Source organism: Syngnathus floridae, chromosome 12 (genome assembly GCF_059516105.1).
Source record: "Syngnathus floridae isolate MCC-2025c chromosome 12, RoL_Sflo_1.0, whole genome shotgun sequence".
Lineage (NCBI taxonomy): Eukaryota > Metazoa > Chordata > Actinopteri > Syngnathiformes > Syngnathidae > Syngnathus > Syngnathus floridae.
The window spans coordinates 10,393,685-10,416,561 of NC_142424.1; the positions used below are offsets into that span (position 1 = coordinate 10,393,685).

The 22,877-nt window shown below is 38.7% G+C and overlaps 1 protein-coding gene across 4 annotated transcripts in view; it reads left to right on the forward strand.

Annotated features, from left to right (window-relative positions):
• The window catches only part of chd1 (chromodomain helicase DNA binding protein 1), a 73,683-nt gene that overhangs the window by 48,308 nt on the left and 2,498 nt on the right, over positions 1 to 22,877 (forward strand). For all 4 annotated transcript variants that reach the window (XM_088391296.1, XM_088391295.1, XM_088391297.1 and 1 more), the window contains 5 exons: positions 20,486 to 20,617; positions 20,740 to 20,918; positions 22,187 to 22,286; positions 22,397 to 22,448; positions 22,542 to 22,776. In XM_088391296.1, the coding sequence (XP_088247422.1) occupies positions 20,486 to 20,617; positions 20,740 to 20,918; positions 22,187 to 22,286; positions 22,397 to 22,448; positions 22,542 to 22,776 (698 nt within the window). The remainder of the gene's footprint in view (positions 1 to 20,485; positions 20,618 to 20,739; positions 20,919 to 22,186; positions 22,287 to 22,396; positions 22,449 to 22,541; positions 22,777 to 22,877) is intronic.

The window sequence follows — 22,877 nt, forward strand, 5'->3', positions numbered from 1 at the left end:
ACCAAATTCACCAAAATTTTGTATTACACTTCTATTCTCCACATTTCTCAAGAAATTCAACTAATTTCAACGTCATTCGGCATCATTCCCCAAGAAGTGATTCAAAGTATTCGCCTTCACACGCAATTTCTCCAGAAATTGCATTTTCTAGTTATTATTATTCTTCTATTTTATTCCCGCCACTTTTTTGTCCCGCTTCTTCTTCCACATAATTCATCCGATTCACTCCGTTCCACTTTTGACGTATTCCAAATATTCACGAGATGAGCGCTTCCATTTTTCTCATTCCGAAAATTTTCCGATTTCGCAAAATTCGCGAATTTACGACAAATTTTTCCCCATTCATTCTCAATGGCAGATTCGACATTTCACATTTACGTCATTCCCCTTTTAAATTCACCTCATTCAGCACATTCAAACCACATTCGGAATGATTCTCGACATTCCCAAAATTCCCAAATTCAAAAATTTCACGTTTTCACGTTAAAAATTTCGACAAAATTTCACAAAATTTGGTTTTTCACCTCTAATTTCTACATTCTTTGACCGATTCAACCCATTCCAACTTTCAACTGTTCATCTTTTGCCTACCTATTCCACACCTTCCCACTTACCAAAATTTCCAAAAATTTTATTTTGAAATTCACATCAAATTCTACAAAATTTAGTTATTTCACTCTAAATTCTACATTTTTCAAACGATTCAACCCAATCCAACTTTATTCACTTTGGTCACTTCATCCTTACCATATTCACCCCTTCACCCCCACTTCCACTATGCTTACACAATTCAACCCTTGACCCCCACTTCCAGTGTGGTGGCCATCTTGGATTGACCCTGAACTGCTCCCAATGAACCTAGAATGAACTGGAAGTGCCCCAAATCAAACCTGAAGTGACCTTAGGTAAACAGGAAGTGACCTCAGGTAAACCGGAAGTGACCCCAAATCAAACCGGAAGTGACCTTTTTAAACCGGAAGTGACCTTTTTAAACCGGAAGTGACCCCAAATAAACCGGAAGTGACCTCAGCTAGACCGGAAGTGCCTCTAATCAAACCGGAAGTGATCCAAATAGACCGGAAGTGACCCAAATCAAACCGGAAGTGACCCCAAATGATCCGGAAGTGCCCTCAAGTAAACCGGAAGTGACCCCAAATCAAACCGGAAGTGACCTTTTTAAACCGGAAGTGACCTTTTTACACCGGAAGTGACCCCAAATAAACCGGAAGTGACCTCAGCTAGACCGGAAGTGCCTCTTATCAAACCGGAAGTGACCCAAATAGACCGGAAGTGACCAAAATCAAACCGGAAGTGACCCCAAATGAACCGGAAGTGACCTCAAGTAAACCGGAAGTGACCCCAAATCAAACCGGAAGTGACCCTTTTAAACCGGAAGTGACCTTTTTAAACCGGAAGTGACCCCAAATAAACCGGAAGTGACCTCAGCTAGACCGGAAGTGCCTCTAATCAAACCGGAAGTGACCCAAATAGACCGGAAGTGACCTTATTTCAACATTAACTGCCCTAAATAGCTACATTAGGCGCTAACTTTTGCATTTATTGTCCGATTGAACCCGTTTCAACATTTTAACCCCAAAAGTGAACCTCCTGAAGCCGTTTTTTATTGTTTTGTTCCAAATTTCAAAAAATTTGGGCGCAATTGTTTTTTCTTTTAATTCCCACTCATTCTCTATGGGGATTCAAGATTTGCTCTAACTTCTACATTATTTAACCGTTTCAACCCGTTCCAACGTTCAACTGTTCATCTTTTGCCTACCTATTCCACAATCTCCCACTTACAAAAAATTCCAAACTTTCAAATTTGAAATTCAACCAAATTCACTAAAATTCTGTAGTACACTTCTATTTTCCACATTTCTCAAGTAATTCAACTCATTTCAACATCATTCGGCATCATTCCCCAAGAAGTGAGTCAAAGTCTTCGCCTTCACACGCAATTTCTCCAGAAATTGCATTTTCTAGTTATTATTATTCTTCTATTTTATTCCCGCCACTTTTTTGTCCCGCTTCTTCTTCCACATAATTCATCCGATTCACTCCGTTCCACTTTTGACGTATTCCAAATATTCACGAGATGAGCGCTTCCATTTTTCTCGTTCCGAAAATTTTCCGATTTCGCAAAATTCGCGAATTTACGACAAATTTTTCCCCATTCATTCTCAATGGCAGATTCGACATTTCACATTTACGTCATTCCCCTTTTAAATTCACCTCATTCAGCACATTCAAACCACATTCGGAATGATTCTCGACATTCCCAAAATTCCCAAATTCAAAAATTTCACGTTTTCACGTTAAAAATTTCGACAAAATTTCACAAAATTTGGTTTTTCACCTCTAATTTCTACATTCTTTGACCGATTCAACCCATTCCAACTTTCAACTGTTCATCTTTTGCCTACCTATTCCACACCTTCCCACTTACCAAAATTTCCCAAAATTTTATTTTGAAATTCACACCAAATTCTACAAAATTTCGTTTTTTCACTCTAAATTCTACATTTTTCAACCGTTTCAACCCATTCCAACTTTATTCACTTTGGTCACTTCATCCTTACATATTCACCCCTTCACCCCCACTTCCACTATGCTTACACAATTCAACCCTTGACCCCCACTTCCAGTGTGGCGGCCATCTTGGATTGACCCTGAAGTGCTCCCAATGAACCTAGAATGAACCGGAAGTGCCCCAATTCGAACCGGAAGTGACCTTAGGTAAACAGGAAGTGACCTCAGGTAAACCGGAAGTGACCCCAAATCAAACCGGAAGTGACCCAAATCAAACCGGAAGTGACCCCAAATGAACCGGAAGTGACCCCAGGTAAACCGGAAGTGACCCTAAATCAAACCGGAAGTGACCTTTTTAAACCGGAAGTGACCTTTTTAAACCGGAAGTGACCCCAAATAAACCGGAAGTGACCTCAGCTAGACCGGAAGTGCCTCTTATCAAACCGGAAGTGACCCAAATAGACCGGAAGTGACCCAAATCAAACCGGAAGTGACCTTATTTCAACATTAACGGCCCTAAATAGCTACATTAGGCGCTAACTTTTGCATTTATTGTCCGATTGAACCCGTTTCAACATTTTAACCCCAAAAGTGAACCTCCTGAAGCCGTTTTTTATCGTTTTGTTCCAAATTTCAAAAAATTTTGGCGCAATTGTTTTTTTTTTTTAATTCCCACTCATTCTCTATGGGGATTCAAGATTTGCTCTAACTTCTACATTATTTAACCGTTTCAACCCGTTCCAACTTTCAACTGTTCATCTTTTGCCTACCTATTCCACAACCTCCCACTTACCAAAAATTTCAAACTTTCAAATTTGAAATTCAACCAAATTCTCCAAAATTTTGTATTACACTTCTATTTTCCGCATTTCTCAAGAAATTCAACTAATTTCAACATCATTCGGCATCATTCCCCAAGAAGTGATTCAAAGTATTCGCCTTCACACGCAATTTCTCCAGAAATTGCATTTTCTAGTTATTATTATATTTTATTCTCCACACTTTTTTGTCCCGCTTCTTCTTCCACATAATTCATCCGATTCACTCCGTTCCACTTTTGACGTATTCCAAATATTCACGAGATGAGCGCTTCCATTTTTCTCGTTCCGAAAATTTTCCGATTTCGCAAAATTCACGAATTTACGACAAATTTTTCCCCATTCATTCTCAATGGCAGATTCGACATTTCACATTTACGTCATTCCCCTTTTAAATTCACCTCATTCAGCACATTCAAACCACATTCGGAATGATTCTCGACATTCCCAAAATTCCCAAATTAAAAAATTTCACAGTTTCACGTTAAAAATTTCGACAAAATTTCACAAAATTTGGTTTTTCACCTCTAATTTCTACATTCTTTGACCGATTCAACCCATTCCAACTTTCAACTGTTCATCTTTTGCCTACCTATTCCACACCTTCCCACTTACCAAAATTTCCCAAAATTTTATTTTGAAATTCACACCAAATTCTACAAAATTTCGTTTTTTCACTCTAAATTCTACATTTTTCAACCGATTCAACCCATTCCAACTTTATTCACTTTGGTCACTTCATCCTTACCATATTCACCCCTTCACCCCCACTTCCACTATGCTTACACAATTCAACCCTTGACCCCCACTTCCAGTGAGGCGGCCATCTTGGATTTACCCTGAAGTGCTCCCAATGAACCTAGAATGAACCGGAAGTGCCCCAATTCGAACCGGAAGTGACCTCAGGTGAACCGGAAGTGACCCCAAATCAAACCGGAAGTGACCCAAATCAAACCGGAAGTGACCCCAAATGAACCGGAAGTGACCCCAGGTAAACCGGAAGTGACCCTAAATCAAACCGGAAGTGACCTTTTTAAACCGGAAGTGACCTTTTTAAACCGGAAGTGACCCCAAATAAACCGGAAGTGACCTCAGCTAGACCGGAAGTGCCTCTTATCAAACCGGAAGTGACCCAAATAGACCGGAAGTGACCCAAGTCAAACCGGAAGTGACCCCAAATGAACCGGAAGTGACCTCAGGTAAACCGGAAGTGACCCCAAATCAAACCGGAAGTGACCTTTTTAAACCGGAAGTGACCTTTTTAAACCGGAAGTGACCCCAAATAAACCGGAAGTGACCTCAGCTAGACCGGAAGTGCCTCTAATCAAACCGGAAGTGACCCAAATAGACCGGAAGTGACCCAAATCAAACCGGAAGTGACCTTAGGTAAACAGGAAGTGACCTCAGGTAAACCGGAAGTGACCCCAAATCAAACCGGAAGTGACCTTTTTAAACCGGAAGTGACCTTTTTAAACCGGAAGTGACCCCCAATAAACCGGAAGTGACCTCAGCTAGACCGGAAGTGCCTCTAATCAAACCGGAAGTGACCCAAATAGACCGGAAGTGGCCCAAATCAAACCGGAAGTGACCCCAAATGAACCGGAAGTGACCTCAAGTAAACCGGAAGTGACCCCAAATCAAACCGCAAGTGACCTTTTTAAACCGGAAGTGACCTTTTTAAACCGGAAGTGACCCCAAATAAACCGGAAGTGACCTCAGCTAGACCGGAAGTGCCTCTATTCAAACCGGAAGTGACTCAAATAGACCGGAAGTGACCCAAATCAAACCGGAAGTGACCCCAAATGAACCGGAAGTGACCCCAGGTAAACCGGAAGTGACCCCAAATCAAACCGGAAGTGACCTTTTTAAACCGGAAGTGACCCCAAATAAACCGGAAGTGACCTTAGCTAGACCGGAAGTGCCTCTAATCAAACCGGAAGTGACCCAAATAGACCGGAAGTGACCTTATTTCAACATTAACTGCCCTAAATAGCTACATTAGGCGCTAACTTTTGCATTTATTGTCCGATTGAACCCGTTTCAACATTTTAACCCCAAAAGTGAACCTCCTGAAGCCGTTTTTTATCGTTTTGTTCCAAATTTCAAAAAATTTTGGCGCAATTGTTTTTTCTTTTAATTCCCACTCATTCTCTATGGGGATTCAAGATTTGCTCTAACTTCTACATTATTTAACCGTTTCAACCCGTTCCAACTTTCAACTGTTCATCTTTTGCCTACCTATTCCACAATCTCCCACTTACCAAAAATTCCAAACTTTCAAATTTGAAATTCAACCAAATTCACCAAAATTCTGTAGTACACTTCTATTTTCCACATTTCTCAAGAAATTCAACTCATTTCAACATCATTCGGCATCATTCCCCAAGAAGTGAGTCAAAGTCTTCGCCTTCACACGCAATTTCTCCAGAAATTGCATTTTCTAGTTATTATTATTCTTCTATTTTATTCCCGCCACTTTTTTGTCCCGCTTCTTCTTCCACATAATTCATCCGATTCACTCCGTTCCACTTTTGACGTATTCCAAATATTCACGAGATGAGCGCTTCCATTTTTCTCGTTCCGAAAATTTTCCGATTTCGCAAAATTCGCGAATTTACGACAATTTTTTCCCCATTCATTCTCAATGGCAGATTCGACATTTCACATTTGCGTCATTCCCCTTTTAAATTCACCTCATTCAGCACATTCAAACCACATTCGGAATGATTCTCGACATTCCCAAAATTCCCAAATTGAAAAATTTCACGTTTTCACGTTAAAAATTCCGACAAAATTTCACGAAATTTCGTTTTTCACCTCTAATTTCTACATTTTTCGACCGATTCAACCCGTTCCAACTTCCAACTGTTCATCTTTTGCCTACCTATTCCACAACTTCCCACTTACAAAAATATTCCAAATTTTCAAATTTGAAATTCAACCAAATTCTTCGTAGTTTCGTTTTTCTACTCTAATTTCTACATTTTTCAACCGATTCAACCCATTCCAACTTTCAACTGTTCATCTTTTGCCTGCCTATTCCACAACTTCTCACATACCAAATATTCAAAATTTTCAAATTTGAAATTCAACCAAATTCTACAAAATTTTGTTTTTTTACTCTAACCTCTACGTTTTTCAACCGATTCAACCCATTCCAACTTTCAACTGTTCATCTTTTGCCTGCCTATTCCACAACTTCTCACCTACCAAAAACTCCAAATTTTTAAATTTGAAATTCAACCAAATTCTCCAAAATTTAGTTTTTCTACTTTAACTTCTACATTTTTCAACCGATTCAGCTCATTCCAACTTTCAACTGTTCATCTTTTGCCAACCTATTCCACAACTTCCCATTTGCCAAAAATTCCAAATTTGAAATTCAACCAAATTTTTCTAAATTTCGTTTTTCTACTCTAATTTCTACATTTTTCAACCGATTCTACCCATTCCAACTTTCAACTGTTCATCTTTTGCCTACCTATTCCACAACTTCCCGTTTACCAAAAATTCCAAATTTGAAATTCAACCAAATTTTTCAAAATTTCGTTTTTCTACTCTAATTTCTACATTTTTCAACCAATTCTACCCATTCCAACTTTCAACTGTTCATCTTTTGCCTACCTATTCCACAACTTCCCACTGATCAAAAATTCCAAATTTGAAATTCAACCAAATTCTCCAAATTTTCGTTTTTCTACTCTAATTTCTACATTTTTCAACTTATTCAATTCATTCCAACTTTCAACTGTTCATCTTTTGCCAACCTATTCCACAACTTCCCATTTGCCAAAAATTCCAAATTTGAAATTCAACCAAATTTTTCTAAATTTCGTTTTTCTACTCTAATTTCTACATTTTTCAACCGATTCTACCCATTCCAACTTTCAACTGTTCATCTTTTTTCTACCTATTCCACAACTTTCCACTTACCAAAAATTCCAAACTTTCAAATTTGAAATTCAACCAAATTCTCCAAAATTTAGTATTACACTTCTATTTTCCACATTTCTCAAGAAATTCAACTCATTTCAACATCATTCGGCATCATTCCCCAAGAAGTGATTCAAAGTATTCGCCTTCACACGCAATTTCTCCAGAAATTGCATTTTCTAGTTATTGTGTGAAGGCGATGGCCTTCACACATATGTTATTCTACACCATTCTCTATTATTGTGTGAAGGCGATGGCCTTCACACATATGTTATTCTACACCATTCTCTATTATTATTATTATATTTTATTCTCCACACTTTTTTGTCCCGCTTCTTCTTCCACATAATTCATCCGATTCACTCCGTTCCACTTTTCACATATTCCAAATATTCACGAGATGAGCGCTTCCATTTTTCTCGTTCCGAAAATGTTCCGATTTCGCAAAATTCGCGAATTTACGACAAATTTTTCCCCATTCATTCTTAATGGCAGATTCGACATTTCACTTTTACTTCATTCCCCTTTTAAATTCACCTCATTCATCACATTCAAACCACATTCGGAATGATTCTCGACATTCCCAAAATTTCCAAATTCAAAAATTTCACGTTTTCACGTTAAAAATTTCGACAAAATTTCACAAAATTCTGTTTTTCACCTCTAATTTGTACAATTTTTGACCGATTCAACCCATTCCAACTTTCAACTGTTCATCTTTTTCCTACCTATTCCACACCTTCCCACTTACAAAAATTTCCACATTTTTTATTTTGAAATTCACACCAAATTCTACAAAATTTCACTTTTCTACTCTAATTTCTACATTTTTCAACCGATTCAACCCATTCCAACTTTATTCACTTTAGTTACCTCATCCTTACCGTATTCACCCCCTTCACCCCCACTTCCACTATGCTTACACAATTCAACCCTTGACCCCCACTTCCAGTGTGGCGGCCATCTTGGATTGACCCTGAAGTGCTCCCAATGAACCTAGAATGAACCGGAAGTGCCCCAATTCGAACCGGAAGTGACCTTAGGTAAACCGGAAGTGACCCCAAATCAAACCGGAAGTGACCCCAAATCAAACCGGAAGTGACCTTTTTAAACCGGAAGTGACCCCAAATAAACCGGAAGTGACCTCAGCTAGACCGGAAGTGCCTCTTATCAAACCGGAAGTGACCCAAATAGACCGGAAGTGACCCAAATCAAACCGGAAGTGACCTTATTTCAACATTAACTGCCCTAAATAGCTACATTAGGCGCTAACTTTTGCATTTATTGTCCGATTGAACCCGTTTCAACATTTTAACCCCAAAAGTGAACCTCCTGAAGCCGTTTTTTATCGTTTTGTTCCAAATTTCAAAACATTTTGGCGCAATTGTTTTTCCTTTTAATTCCCACTCATTCTCTATGGGGATTCAAGATTTGCTCTAACTTCTACATTATTTAACCGTTTCAACCCGTTCCAACTTTCAACTGTTCATCTTTTGCCTACCTATTCCACAATCTCCCACTTACCAAAAATTCCAAACTTTCAAATTTGAAATTCAACCAAATTCACCAAAATTCTGTAGTACACTTCTATTTTCCACATTTCTCAAGAAATTCAACTAATTTCAACATCATTCGGCATCATTCCCCAAGAAGTGATTCAAAGTATTCGCCTTCACACGCAATTTCTCCAGAAATTGCATTTTCTAGTTATTATTATTATTATATTTTATTCTCCACACTTTTTTGTCCCGCTTCTTCTTCCACATAATTCATCCGATTCACTCCGTTCCACTTTTGACGTATTCCAAATATTCACGAGATGAGCGCTTCCATTTTTCTCGTTCCGAAAATTTTCCGATTTCGCAAAATTCGCGAATTTACGACAAATTTTTCCCCATTCATTCTCAATGGCAGATTCGACATTTCACATTTACGTCATTCCCCTTTTAAATTCACCTCATTCAGCACATTCAAACCACATTCGGAATGATTCTCGACATTCCCAAAATTCCCAAATTCAAAAATTTCACGTTTTCACGTTAAAAATTTCGACAAAATTTCACAAAATTTGGTTTTTCACCTCTAATTTCTACATTCTTTGACCGATTCAACCCATTCCAACTTTCAACTGTTCATCTTTTGCCTACCTATTCCACACCTTCCCACTTACCAAAATTTCCCAAAATTTTATTTTGAAATTCACACCAAATTCTACAAAATGTAGTTTTTTCACTCTAAATTCTACATTTTTCAACCGATTCAACCCATTCCAACTTTATTCACTTTGGTCACTTCATCCTTACCATATTCACCCCTTCACCCCCACTTCCACTATGCTTACACAATTCAACCCTTGACCCCCACTTCCAGTGTGGCGGCCATCTTGGATTGACCCTGAAGTGCTCCCAATGAACCTAGAATGAACCGGAAGTGCCCCAATTCGAACCGGAAGTGACCTTAGGTAAACAGGAAGTGACCTCAGGTAAACCGGAAGTGACCCCAAATCAAACCGGAAGTGACCCAAATCAAACCGGAAGTGACCCCAAATGAACCGGAAGTGACCCCAGGTAAACCGGAAGTGACCCAAAATCAAACCGGAAGTGACCTTTTTAAACCGGAAGTGACCTTTTTAAACCGGAAGTGACCCCAAATAAACCGGAAGTGACCTCAGCTAGACCGGAAGTGCCTCTTATCAAACCGGAAGTGACCCAAATAGACCGGAAGTGACCCAAATCAAACCGGAAGTGACCCCAAATGAACCGGAAGTGACCTCAAGTAAACCGGAAGTGACCCCAAATCAAACCGGAAGTGACCTTTTTAAACCGGAAGTGACCTTTTTAAACCGGAAGTGACCTCAGCTAGACCGGAAGTGCCTCTTATCAAACCGGAAGTGACCCAAATAGACCGGAAGTGACCCAAATCAAACCGGAAGTGACCTTATTTCAACATTAACTGCCCTAAATAGCTACATTAGGCGCTAACTTTTGCATTTATTGTCCGATTGAACCCGTTTCAACATTTTAACCCCAAAAGTGAACCCCCTGAAGCCGTTTTTTATCGTTTTGTTCCAAATTTCAAAAAATGTTGGCGCAATTGTTTTTTCTTTTAATTCCCACTCATTCTCTATGGGGATTCAAGATTTGCTCTAACTTCTACATTATTTAACCGTTTCAACCCGTTCCAACTTTCAACTGTTCATCTTTTGCCTACCTATTCCAAAATCTCCCACTTACCAAAAATTCCAAACTTTCAAATTTGAAATTCAACCAAATTCACTAAAATTTTGTATTACACTTCTATTTTCCACATTTCTCAAGAAATTCAACTAATTTCAACATCATTCGGCATCATTCCCCAAGAAGTGATTCAAAGTATTCGCCTTCACACGCAATTTCTCCAGAAATTGCATTTTCTAGTTATTATATTTTATTCTCCACACTTTTTTGTCCCGCTTCTTCTTCCACATAATTCATCCGATTCACTCCGTTCCACTTTTGACGTATTCCAAATATTCACGAGATGAGCGCTTCTATTTTTCTCGTTCCGAAAATTTTCCGATTTCGCAAAATTCGCGAATTTACGACAAATTTTTCCCCATTCATTCTCAATGGCAGATTCGACATTTCACATTTACGTCATTCCCCTTTTAAATTCACCTCATTCAGCACATTCAAACCACATTCGGAATGATTCTCGACATTCCCAAAATTCCCAAATTCAAAAATTTCACGTTTTCACGTTAAAAAGTTCGACAAAATTTCGCAAAATTTGGTTTTTCACCTCTAATTTCTACATTCTTTGACCGATTCAACCCATTCCAACTTTCAACTGTTCATCTTTTGCCTACCTATTCCACACCTTCCCACTTACCAAAATTTCCCAAAATTTTATTTTGAAATTCACACCAAATTCTACAAAATTTCGTTTTTTCACTCTAAATTCTACATTTTTCAACCGATTCAACCCATTCCAACTTTATTCACTTTGGTCACTTCATCCTTACCATATTCACCCCTTCACCCCCACTTCCACTATGCTTACACAATTCAACCCCTGACCCCCACTTCCAGTGTGGCGGCCATCTTGGATTGACCCTGAAGTGCTCCCAATGAACCTAGAATGAACCGGAAGTGCCCCAATTCGAACCGGAAGTGACCTTAGGTAAACAGGAAGTGACCTCAGGTAAACCGGAAGTGACCCCAAATCAAACTGGAAGTGACCCAAATCAAACCGGAAGTGACCCCAAATGAACCGGAAGTGACCCCAGGTAAACCGGAAGTGACCCAAAATCAAACCGGAAGTGACCTTTTTAAACCGGAAGTGACCTTTTTATACCGGAAGTGACCCCAAATAAACCGGAAGTGACCTCAGCTAGACCGGAAGTGCCTCTTATCAAACCGGAAGTGACCCAAATAGACCGGAAGTGACCCAAGTCAAACCGGAAGTGACCCCAAATGAACCGGAAGTGACCTCAGGTAAACCGGAAGTGACCCCAAATCAAACCGGAAGTGACCTTTTTAAACCGGAAGTGACCTTTTTAAACCGGAAGTGACCCCAAATAAACCGGAAGTGACCTCAGCTAGACCGGAAGTGCCTCTAATCAAACCGGAAGTGACCCAAATAGACCGGAAGTGACCCAAATCAAACCGGAAGTGACCTTAGGTAAACAGGAAGTGACCTCAGGTAAACCGGAAGTGACCCCAAATCAAACCGGAAGTGACCTTTTTAAACCGGAAGTGACCTTTTAAAACCGGAAGTGACCCCAAATAAACCGGAAGTGACCTCAGCTAGACCGGAAGTGCCTCTAATCAAACCGGAAGTGACCCAAATAGACCGGAAGTGACCCAAATCAAACCGGAAGTGACCCCAAATGAACCGGAAGTGACCTCAAGTAAACCGGAAGTGACCCCAAATCAAACCGGAAGTGACCTTTTTAAACCGGAAGTGACCTTTTTAAACCGGAAGTGACCCCAAATAAACCGGAAGTGACCTCAGCTAGACCGGAAGTGCCTCTAATCAAGCCGGAAGTGACCCACATAGACCGGAAGTGACCCAAATCAAACCGGAAGTGACCCCAAATGAACCGGAAGTGCCCTCAAGTAAACCGGAAGTGACCCCAAATCAAACCGGAAGTGACCTTTTTAAACCGGAAGTGACCCCAAATAAACCGGAAGTGACCTCAGCTAGACCGGAAGTGCCTCTTATCAAACCGGAAGTGACCCAAATAGACCGGAAGTGACCCAAATAAAACCGGAAGTGACCTTATTTCAACATTAACTGCCCTAAATAGCTACATTAGGCGCTAACTTTTGCATTTATTGTCCGATTGAACCCGTTTCAACATTTTAACCCCAAAAGTGAACCTCCTGAAGCCGTTTTTTATCGTTTTGTTCCAAATTTCAAAAAATGTTGGCGCAATTGTTTTTTTTTTTAATTCCCACTCATTCTCTATGGGGATTCAAGATTTGCTCTAACTTCTACATTATTTAACCGTTTCAACCCGTTCCAACTTTCAACTGTTCATCTTTTGCCTACCTATTCCACAACCTCCCACTTACCAAAAATTCCAAACTTTCAAATTTGAAATTCAACCAAATTCTCCTAAATTTTGTATTACACTTCTATTTTCCACATTTCTCAAGAAATTCAACTCATTTCAACATCATTCGGCATCATTCCCCAAGAAGTGATTCAAAGTATTCGCCTTCACACGCAATTTCTCCAGAAATTGCATTTTCTAGTTATTATTATTATTATATTTTATTCTCCACACTTTTTTGTCCCGCTTCTTCTTCCACATAATTCATCCGATTCACTCCGTTCCACTTTTGATGTATTCCAAATATTCACGAGATGAGCGCTTCCATTTTTCTCGTTCCGAAAATTTTCCGATTTCGCAAAATTCGCGAATTTACGACAAATTTTTCCCCATTCATTCTCAATGGCAGATTCGACATTTCACATTTACGTCATTCCCCTTTTAAATTCACCTCATTCAGCACATTCAAACCACATTCAGAATGATTCTCGACATTCCCAAAATTCCCAAATTCAAAAATTTCACGTTTTCACGTTAAAAATTCCGACAAAATTTCACGAAATTTCGTTTTTCACCTCTAATTTCTACATTTTTCGACCGATTCAACCCGTTCCAACTTCCAACTGTTCATCTTTTGCCTACCTATTCCACAACTTCCCACTTACAAAAAAATTCCAAATTTTCAAATTTGAAATTCACACCAAATTCTTCGTAATTTCGTTTTTCTACTCTAATTTCTACATTTTTCAACCGATTCAACCCATTCCAACTTTCAACTGTTCATCTTTTGCCTGCCTATTCCACAACTTCTCACATACCAAATATTCAAAATTTTCAAATTTGAAATTCAACCAAATTCTACAAAATTTTGTTTTTTTACTCTAACTTCTACGTTTTTCAACCGATTCAACCCATTCCAACTTTCAACTGTTCTTCTTTTGCCTACCTATTCCACAACTTCCCGTTTACCAAAAATTCCAAATTTGAAATTCAACCAAATTTTTCAAAATTTCGTTTTTCTACTCTAATTTCTACATTTTTCAACCGATTCTACCCATACCAACTTTCAACTGTTCATCTTTTGCCTACCTATTCCACAACTTCCCACTTATCAAAAATTCCAAATTTGAAATTCAACCAAATTCTCCAAAATTTCGTTTTTCTAATCTAATTTCTACATTGTTCAACCGATTCAACCCATTCCAACTTTCAACTCTTCATCTTTTGCCTACCTATTCCACAACTTCCCACTCACCAAAAATTCCAGATTTGAAATTCAACCAAATTCTCCAACATTTTGTTTTTCTACTCTAATTTCTACATTGTTCAACCAATTCAACCCATTCCAACTTTCAACTCTTCATCTTTTGCCTACCTATTCCACAACTTCCGACTTACCAAAAATTCCAAATTTGAAATTCAAACAAATTTTTCAAAATTTTGTTTTTCTAGTCTAATTTCTACATTTTTCAACCGATTCTACCCATTCCAACTTTCAACTCTTCATCTTTAGCCTAACTATTCCACAACTTCCCACTTACCAAAAATTCCAAATTTGAAATTCAACCAAATTCTCCAACATTTTTTTTCTACTCTAATTTCTACATTGTTCAACCGATTCAACCCATTCCAACTTTCAACTGTTCATCTTTTGCCTACCTATTCTACAACTTCCAACTTACCAAAAATTCCAAATTTGAAATTCAACCAAATTCTCCAAAATTTCGTTTTCTACTCTCATTTCTACATTTCTCTACCGATTCAACCCATTCCAACTTTCAAGTATTCATATTTTGCCTACCTATTCCACAACTTCCCTTTACAAAAAATTCCAAATTTTCAAATTTGAAATTCAACCAAATTCTCCAAAAATTTGTTTTTCTACTCTAATTTCTACATTTTTCAACCGATTCAACCCATTCCAACTTTCAACTCTTCATCTTTTTCCTACCTATTCCCCAAATTCCCACTTACCATAAATTCCACATTTTCAGATTCGAAATTCAACCAAATCCTCCAAAATTCCACCAAATTCTCCAAAATTCCGTTTTTCACCTCTGTTTTCTACATTTCTCAAGTAATTCAACTCATTTCAACATCATTCGGCATCATTCCCCAAGAAGTGAGTCAAAGTCTTCGCCTTCACACGCAATTTCTCCAGAAATTGCATTTTCTAGTTGTGTGAAGGCGATGGCCTTCACACATATGTTATTCTACACCATTCTCTATTATTATTATTATTATTGTGTGAAGGCGATGGCCTTCACACATATGTTATTCTACACCATTCTCTATTATTATTATTATTATTATTATTATTCTATTTTATTCCCGCCACTTTTTTGTCCCGCTTCTTCTTCCACATAATTCATCCGATTCACTCCGTTCCACTTTTGACGTATTCCAAATATTCACGAGATGAGCGCTTCCATTTTTCTCGTTCCGAAAATTTTCCGATTTCGCAAAATTCGCGAATTTACGACAAATTTTTCCCCATTCATTCTCAATGGCAGATTCGACATTTCACATTTACGTCATTCCCCTTTTAAATTCACCTCATTCAGCACATTCAAACCCCATTCGGAATGATTCTCGACATTCCCAAAATTCAAAATTTCACAAAATTTGGTTTTTCACCTCTAATTTCTACATTCTTTGACCGATTCAACCCATTCCAACTTTCAACTGTTCATCTTTTGCCTACCTATTCCACACCTTCCCACTTACCAAAATTTCCCAAAATTTTATTTTGAAATTCACACCAAATTCTACAAAATTTCATTTTTTCACTCTAAATTCTACATTTTTCAACCGATTCAACCCATTCCAACTTTATTCACTTTGGTCACTTCACCCTTACCATATTCACCCCTTCACCCCCACTTCCACTATGCTTACACAATTCAACCCTTGACCCCCACTTCCAGTGTGGCGGCCATCTTGGATTGACCCTGAAGTGCTCCCAATGAACCTAGAATGAACCGGAAGTGCCCCAATTCGAACCGGAAGTGACCTTAGGTAAACAGGAAGTGACCTCAGGTAAACCGGAAGTGACCCCAAATCAAACCGGAAGTGACCCAAATCAAACCGGAAGTGACCCCAAATGAACCGGAAGTGACCCCAGGTAAACCGGAAGTGACCCTAAATCAAACCGGAAGTGACCTTTTTAAACCGGAAGTGACCTTTTTAAACCGGAAGTGACCCCAAATAAACCGGAAGTGACCCAAATAGACCGGAAGTGACCCAAATCAAACCGGAAGTGACCCCAAATGAACCGGAAGTGACCCAAATCAAACCGGAAGTGACCCCAAATGAACCGGAAGTGACCTCAAGTAAACCGGAAGTGACCCCAAATCAAACCGGAAGTGACCTTTTTAAACCGGAAGTGACCTTTTTAAACCGGAAGTGACCCCAAATAAACCGGAAGTGACCTCAGCTAGACCGGAAGTGCCTCTTATCAAACCGGAAGTGACCCAAATAGACCGGAAGTGACCCAAATCAAACCGGAAGTGACCTTATTTCAACATTAACTGCCCTAAATAGCTACATTAGGCGCAAACTTTTGCATTTATTGTCCGATTGAACCGTTTCAACATTTTAACCCCAAAAGTGAACCTCCTGAAGCCGTTAAATATCGTTTTGTTCCAAATTTCAAAAAATTTTGGCGCAATTGTTTTTTCTTTTAATTCCCACTCATTCTCTATGGGGATTCAAGATTTGCTCTAACTTCTACATTATTTAACCGTTTCAACCCGTTCCAACTTTCAACTGTTCATCTTTTGCCTACCTATTCCACAATCTCCCACTTACCAAAAATTCCAAACTTTCAAATTTGAAATTCAACCAAATTCACCAAAATTCTGTAGTACACTTCTATTTTCCATATTTCTCAAGAAATTCAACTCATTTCAACATCATTCGGCATCATTCCCCAAGAAGTGATTCAAAGTATTCGCCTTCACACGCAATTTCTCCAGAAATTGCATTTTCTAGTTATTATTATTATTATTATATTTTATTCTCCACACTTTTTTGTCCCGCTTCTTCTTCCACATAATTCATCCGATTCACTCCGTTCCACTTTTGACGTATTCCAAATATTCACGAGATGAGCGCTTCCATTTTTCTCGTTCCGAAAATTTTCCGATTTCGCAAAATTCACGAATTTACGACAAATTTTTCCCCATTCATTCTCAATGGCAGATTCGACATTTCACATTTACGTCATTCCCCTTTTAAATTCACCTCATTCAGCACATTCAAACCACATTCGGAATGATTCTCGACATTCCCAAAATTCCCAAATTCAAAAATTTCACAGTTTCACGTTAAAAATTTCGACAAAATTTCACAAAATTTGGTTTTTCACCTCTAATTTCTACATTCTTTGACCGATTCAACCCATTCCAACTTTCAACTGTTCATCTTTTGCCTACCTATTCCACACCTTCCCACTTACCAAAATTTCCCAAAATTTTATTTTGAAATTCACACCAAATTCTACAAAATTTCGTTTTTTCACTCTAAATTCTACATTTTTCAACCGATTCAACCCATTCCAACTTTATTCACTTTGGTCACTTCATCCTTACCATATTCACCCCTTCACCCCCACTTCCACTATGCTTACACAATTCAACCCTTGACCCCCACTTCCAGTGAGGCGGCCATCTTGGATTTACCCTGAAGTGCTCCCAATGAACCTAGAATGAACCGGAAGTGCCCCAATTCGAACCGGAAGTGACCTCAGGTGAACCGGAAGTGACCCCAAATCAAACCGGAAGTGACCCAAATCAAACCGGAAGTGACCCCAAATGAACCGGAAGTGACCCCAGGTAAACCGGAAGTGACCCTAAATCAAACCGGAAGTGACCTTTTTAAACCGGAAGTGACCTTTTTAAACCGGAAGTGACCCCAAATAAACCGGAAGTGACCTCAGCTAGACCGGAAGTGCCTCTTATCAAACCGGAAGTGACCCAAATAGACCGGAAGTGACCCAAGTCAAACCGGAAGTGACCCCAAATGAACCGGAAGTGACCTCAGGTAAACCGGAAGTGACCCCAAATCAAACCGGAAGTGACCTTTTTAAACCGGAAGTGACCTTTTTAAACCGGAAGTGACCCCAAATAAACCGGAAGTGACCTCAGCTAGACCGGAAGTGCCTCTAATCAAACCGGAAGTGACCCAAATAGACCGGAAGTGACCCAAATCAAACCGGAAGTGACCTTAGGTAAACAGGAAGTGACCTCAGGTAAACCGGAAGTGACCCCAAATCAAACCGGAAGTGACCTTTTTAAACCGGAAGTGACCTTTTTAAACCGGAAGTGACCCCCAATAAACCGGAAGTGACCTCAGCTAGACCGGAAGTGCCTCTAATCAAACCGGAAGTGACCCAAATAGACCGGAAGTGGCCCAAATCAAACCGGAAGTGACCCCAAATGAACCGGAAGTGACCTCAAGTAAACCGGAAGTGACCCCAAATCAAACCCCAAGTGACCTTTTTAAACCGGAAGTGACCTTTTTAAACCGGAAGTGACCCCAAATAAACCGGAAGTGACCTCAGCTAGACCGGAAGTGCCTCTATTCAAACCGGAAGTGACTCAAATAGACCGGAAGTGACCCAAATCAAACCGGAAGTGACCCCAAATGAACCGGAAGTGACCCCAGGTAAACCGGAAGTGACCCCAAATCAAACCGGAAGTGACCTTTTTAAACCGGAAGTGACCCCAAATAAACCGGAAGTGACCTTAGCTAGACCGGAAGTGCCTCTAATCAAACCGGAAGTGACCCAAATAGACCGGAAGTGACCTTATTTCAACATTAACTGCCCTAAATAGCTACATTAGGCGCTAACTTTTGCATTTATTGTCCGATTGAACCCGTTTCAACATTTTAACCCCAAAAGTGAACCTCCTGAAGCCGTTTTTTATCGTTTTGTTCCAAATTTCAAAAAATTTTGGCGCAATTGTTTTTTCTTTTAATTCCCACTCATTCTCTATGGGGATTCAAGATTTGCTCTAACTTCTACATTATTTAACCGTTTCAACCCGTTCCAACTTTCAACTGTTCATCTTTTGCCTACCTATTCCACAATCTCCCACTTACCAAAAATTCCAAACTTTCAAATTTGAAATTCAACCAAATTCACCAAAATTCTGTAGTACACTTCTATTTTCCACATTTCTCAAGAAATTCAACTAATTTCAACATCATTCGGCATCATTCCCCAAGAAGTGATTCAAAGTATTCGCCTTCACACGCAATTTCTCCAGAAATTGCATTTTCTAGTTATTATTATTCTTCTATTTTATTCCCGCCACTTTTTTGTCCCGCTTCTTCTTCCACATAATTCATCCGATTTACTCCGTTCCACTTTTGACGTATTCCAAATATTCACGAGATGAGCGCTTCCATTTTTCTCGTTCCGAAAATTTTCCGATTTCGCAAAATTCGCGAATTTACGACAAATTTTTCCCCATTCATTCTCAATGGCAGATTCGACATTTCACATTTACGTCATTCCCCTTTTAAATTCACCTCATTCAGCACATTCAAACCACATTCGGAATGATTCTCGACATTCCCAAAATTCCCAAATTCAAAAATTTCACGTTTTCACGTTAAAAATTTCGACAAAATTTCACAAAATTCAGTTTTTCACCTCTAATTTCTACAATTTTTGACCGATTCAACCCATTCCAACTTTCAACTGTTCATCTTTTTCCTACCTATTCCACACCTTCCCACTTACAAAAATTTCCAAATTTTTTATTTTGAAATTCACACCAAATTCTACAAAATTTCGTTTTTCTACTCCAATTTCTACATTTTTCAACCGATTCAACCCATTCCAACTTTATTCACTTTGGTCACCTCATCCTTACCATAATCACCCCCTTCACCCCCACTTCCACTACGCTTACACAATTCAACCCTTGACCCCCACTTCCAGTGTGGCGGCCATCTTGGATTGACCCTGAAGTGCTCCCATAGAACCTAGAATGAACAGGACGTGCCCCAAATCAAACCGGAAGTGACCTTAGGTAAACAGGAAGTGACCTCAGGTAAACCGGAAGTGACCCCAAATCAAACCGGAAGTGACCTTTTTAAACCGGAAGTGACCCCAAATCAAATTGGAAGTGACCTATTCCACAACTTCTCACCTACCAAAAATTCCAATATTACAAATTTGAAATTCAACCAAATTCTCCAAAATGTTGTTTTTCTACTCTAACTTCTACATTTTTCAACCGATTCAACCCATTCCAACTTTCAACTGTTCATCTTTTGCCTACCTATTCAACAACTTCCCACTTACCAAAAATTCCAAATTTGAAATTCAACCCAATTCTCCAAAATTTCGTTTTTCTACTCTAATTTCTACATTTTTCAATCGATTCAACCCATTCCAACTTTCAACTGTTCATCTTTTGCCTACCTATTCCACAACTTCCCACTTACCAAAAATTCCGAAATTGAAATTCAACCAAATTCTCCAAAATTGTGTATTACACTTCTATTTTCCACATTTCTCAAGTAATTCAACTCATTTCAACATCATTCGGCATCATTCCCCAAGAAGTTATTCAAAGTCTTGGCCTTATTATTATTATACACACCTACTGTCAACAAATGAACATAATTATTGATCTTTTCTTTTCAATAGACTGAAAGCAAAGCTGAGGTCAGAGAACGAATAAAAAAAGCATCTGATGGGCCAGTCCACATAACAGCAAGTGGAGAGAATATACCAGTGTCTGAGGAGTCTGAAGAACTGGACCAGAAAACATTTAGTGTGGTACGGTCAAATTTTCACAAAGCTGGGCATGATGGTTTTTAAATGGGTTTTGTTTCATTCATTATGATTAAATTACATTCTTGTGATCCAATCACCTAGCTGTGACTGTTTGAATGTTGCAGTGTAAAGAGAGAATGCGGCCAGTGAAAGCAGCCCTTAAGCAGCTGGACCGACCAGAGAAGGGTCTCTCAGAGCGTGAGCAGCTTGAACATACCAGGCAATGTCTCATCAAGATTGGAGACCACATCACAGAGTGTCTGAAGGAGTATTCCAATCCTGACCTCATCAAACAGTGGCGAAAGTAAGCATGTTTTGCCTCTTTGTTACAAAAAAAGCGTGAAGAAATAGAGAACCGATCCTTCCAGAGATTGAATACAAATTTGGCCTCTCAAATACAAACTAATCATTTTGATTTCAGCGTTACACAGTATTTTTTATACCATTAAGTTAATGAACTCAAGGATGGGTTCATATTTTTCGACAATACGGGACAAAAAAAAGATATACTAAAACATACCTGCAAATTAATGACACGACGAACATGACCTTGATGACCCTAATGAACTCATTGATTAAATACCAAGTTATATTAGCTTTGGATTTTTCATCACAGCTTTTCATAGAGAGAGAGAGAGAGAGAGAGAGAGAGATATACACGTATATATATATATATATATATATATACGTGTATATCTATAATATATATATAAAATATATATATATATTTTCTAATTCAGTTAGTTTTAACTAATTAGCGGGTATGTTTGTTTTTATTAATTTTTAGTGTTTGCAAATTGTTTTTATTATTTGTATTAGGTTTTGATTTTGTGGAATGTTAAGTCCTGAACATGAAATAAACTCACTAACACAAAAACAAAGGATGCTTTTACGATAATTATAGTCAGTTCATGTTTTATAAACTAAAATGAAGTTTCAGGTCATTTTATTTTCCTAAAGAAAACTTGTTTTTCTTTCATCTCTTTAATGATATGTTATTTCAATTTTAGTTTTAATGTTACATTTCATTAGCTTTAGTAACTTTGATTGACACACAGAAGTGTTTGAATAAATTTATACAGTAACTGGTATTTTGTCTACCTTTTTATGCTTGGACAAGTTTGTCGGCAGTGTGTTTAGAAAGCGTGTTTTACTCAGTTTAAATGTGTTTAAATTGTGTGGGAGGAGTATTTCAAATATTGCAGATGTTCACCTATTGTGGGTGGGTTAGTTTAAATGGGGGATCACTCTAATTTAAGAGTATTTGTGTTAAATTAGCCCAAGAACAAATGGCATGTAGAACTCCAGCATTTATTGTTACCCACACCGCATGAGCACCATACACTGCTCTCAAACTACATTTCACATATCTGCAACAAATTGACACGCATACACTCGGATGGCTACTGAAGTGAGACAAATTGAACATTAACTTGTACATGAATAAGATTCACTTCAAATAAAACACCACATCAGTTAGCATGACTTATTATGAATTGTGAATGTGATTTCTTCAATGTCTGAGTCGATAAGCACCCTTATGATGATAATAATAATGTTTCTTTTTGACAGAAACCTGTGGATATTTGTTTCAAAATTCACTGAGTTCGACGCCAGGAAATTACATAAATTGTATAAGCATGCCATCAAGAAAAGGCAAGAGAATGCACAGGTAGGGTAGTATGCCAGTATTTCTACATTGCTGGAATGGCAAAAAAAAATTATTTATCCATAATGATGTTTTTTTTCTCTCTCTCTCTCACTTTTTTTCTAAATAAACAGGCAATGGAGCAGAACACTAGGAGTACAAACACTATAGGTTTTAAACACACAGGTACTGTATGACTTTCACTTAACTGTGCATCCATCACCCGATTATTTTATGGCTTTTCGACTAGATTAATTTTTCCGTGCTATTTTGTCCCAGATATCGAACGGCTGAGGGACAACTCTCACCAGGATGACAGCAGCAGGGACAGTTATAGCTCAGACAGGCATCAGCCATCAGTGCGTTACCATGACAGCAGCAAGGAAAGACACAGTTCGGAGGCCCACAGGAAGGCAGCAGAGTCTAGAAAAAGACCCTACTCCTCATTAAGCAATGGGAAAGACCACAGAGACCACTACCGACCGGACAGCAGGGACCGAGACAGGCAGGACAGGTGAATACTAAAATGTCTTTCAGCCTACTTGATTTGAATGCTTCAGTTACAATAAACAAGGGATGTTCTATGCCACTTTTTTTCAGACTGATACCAGTATG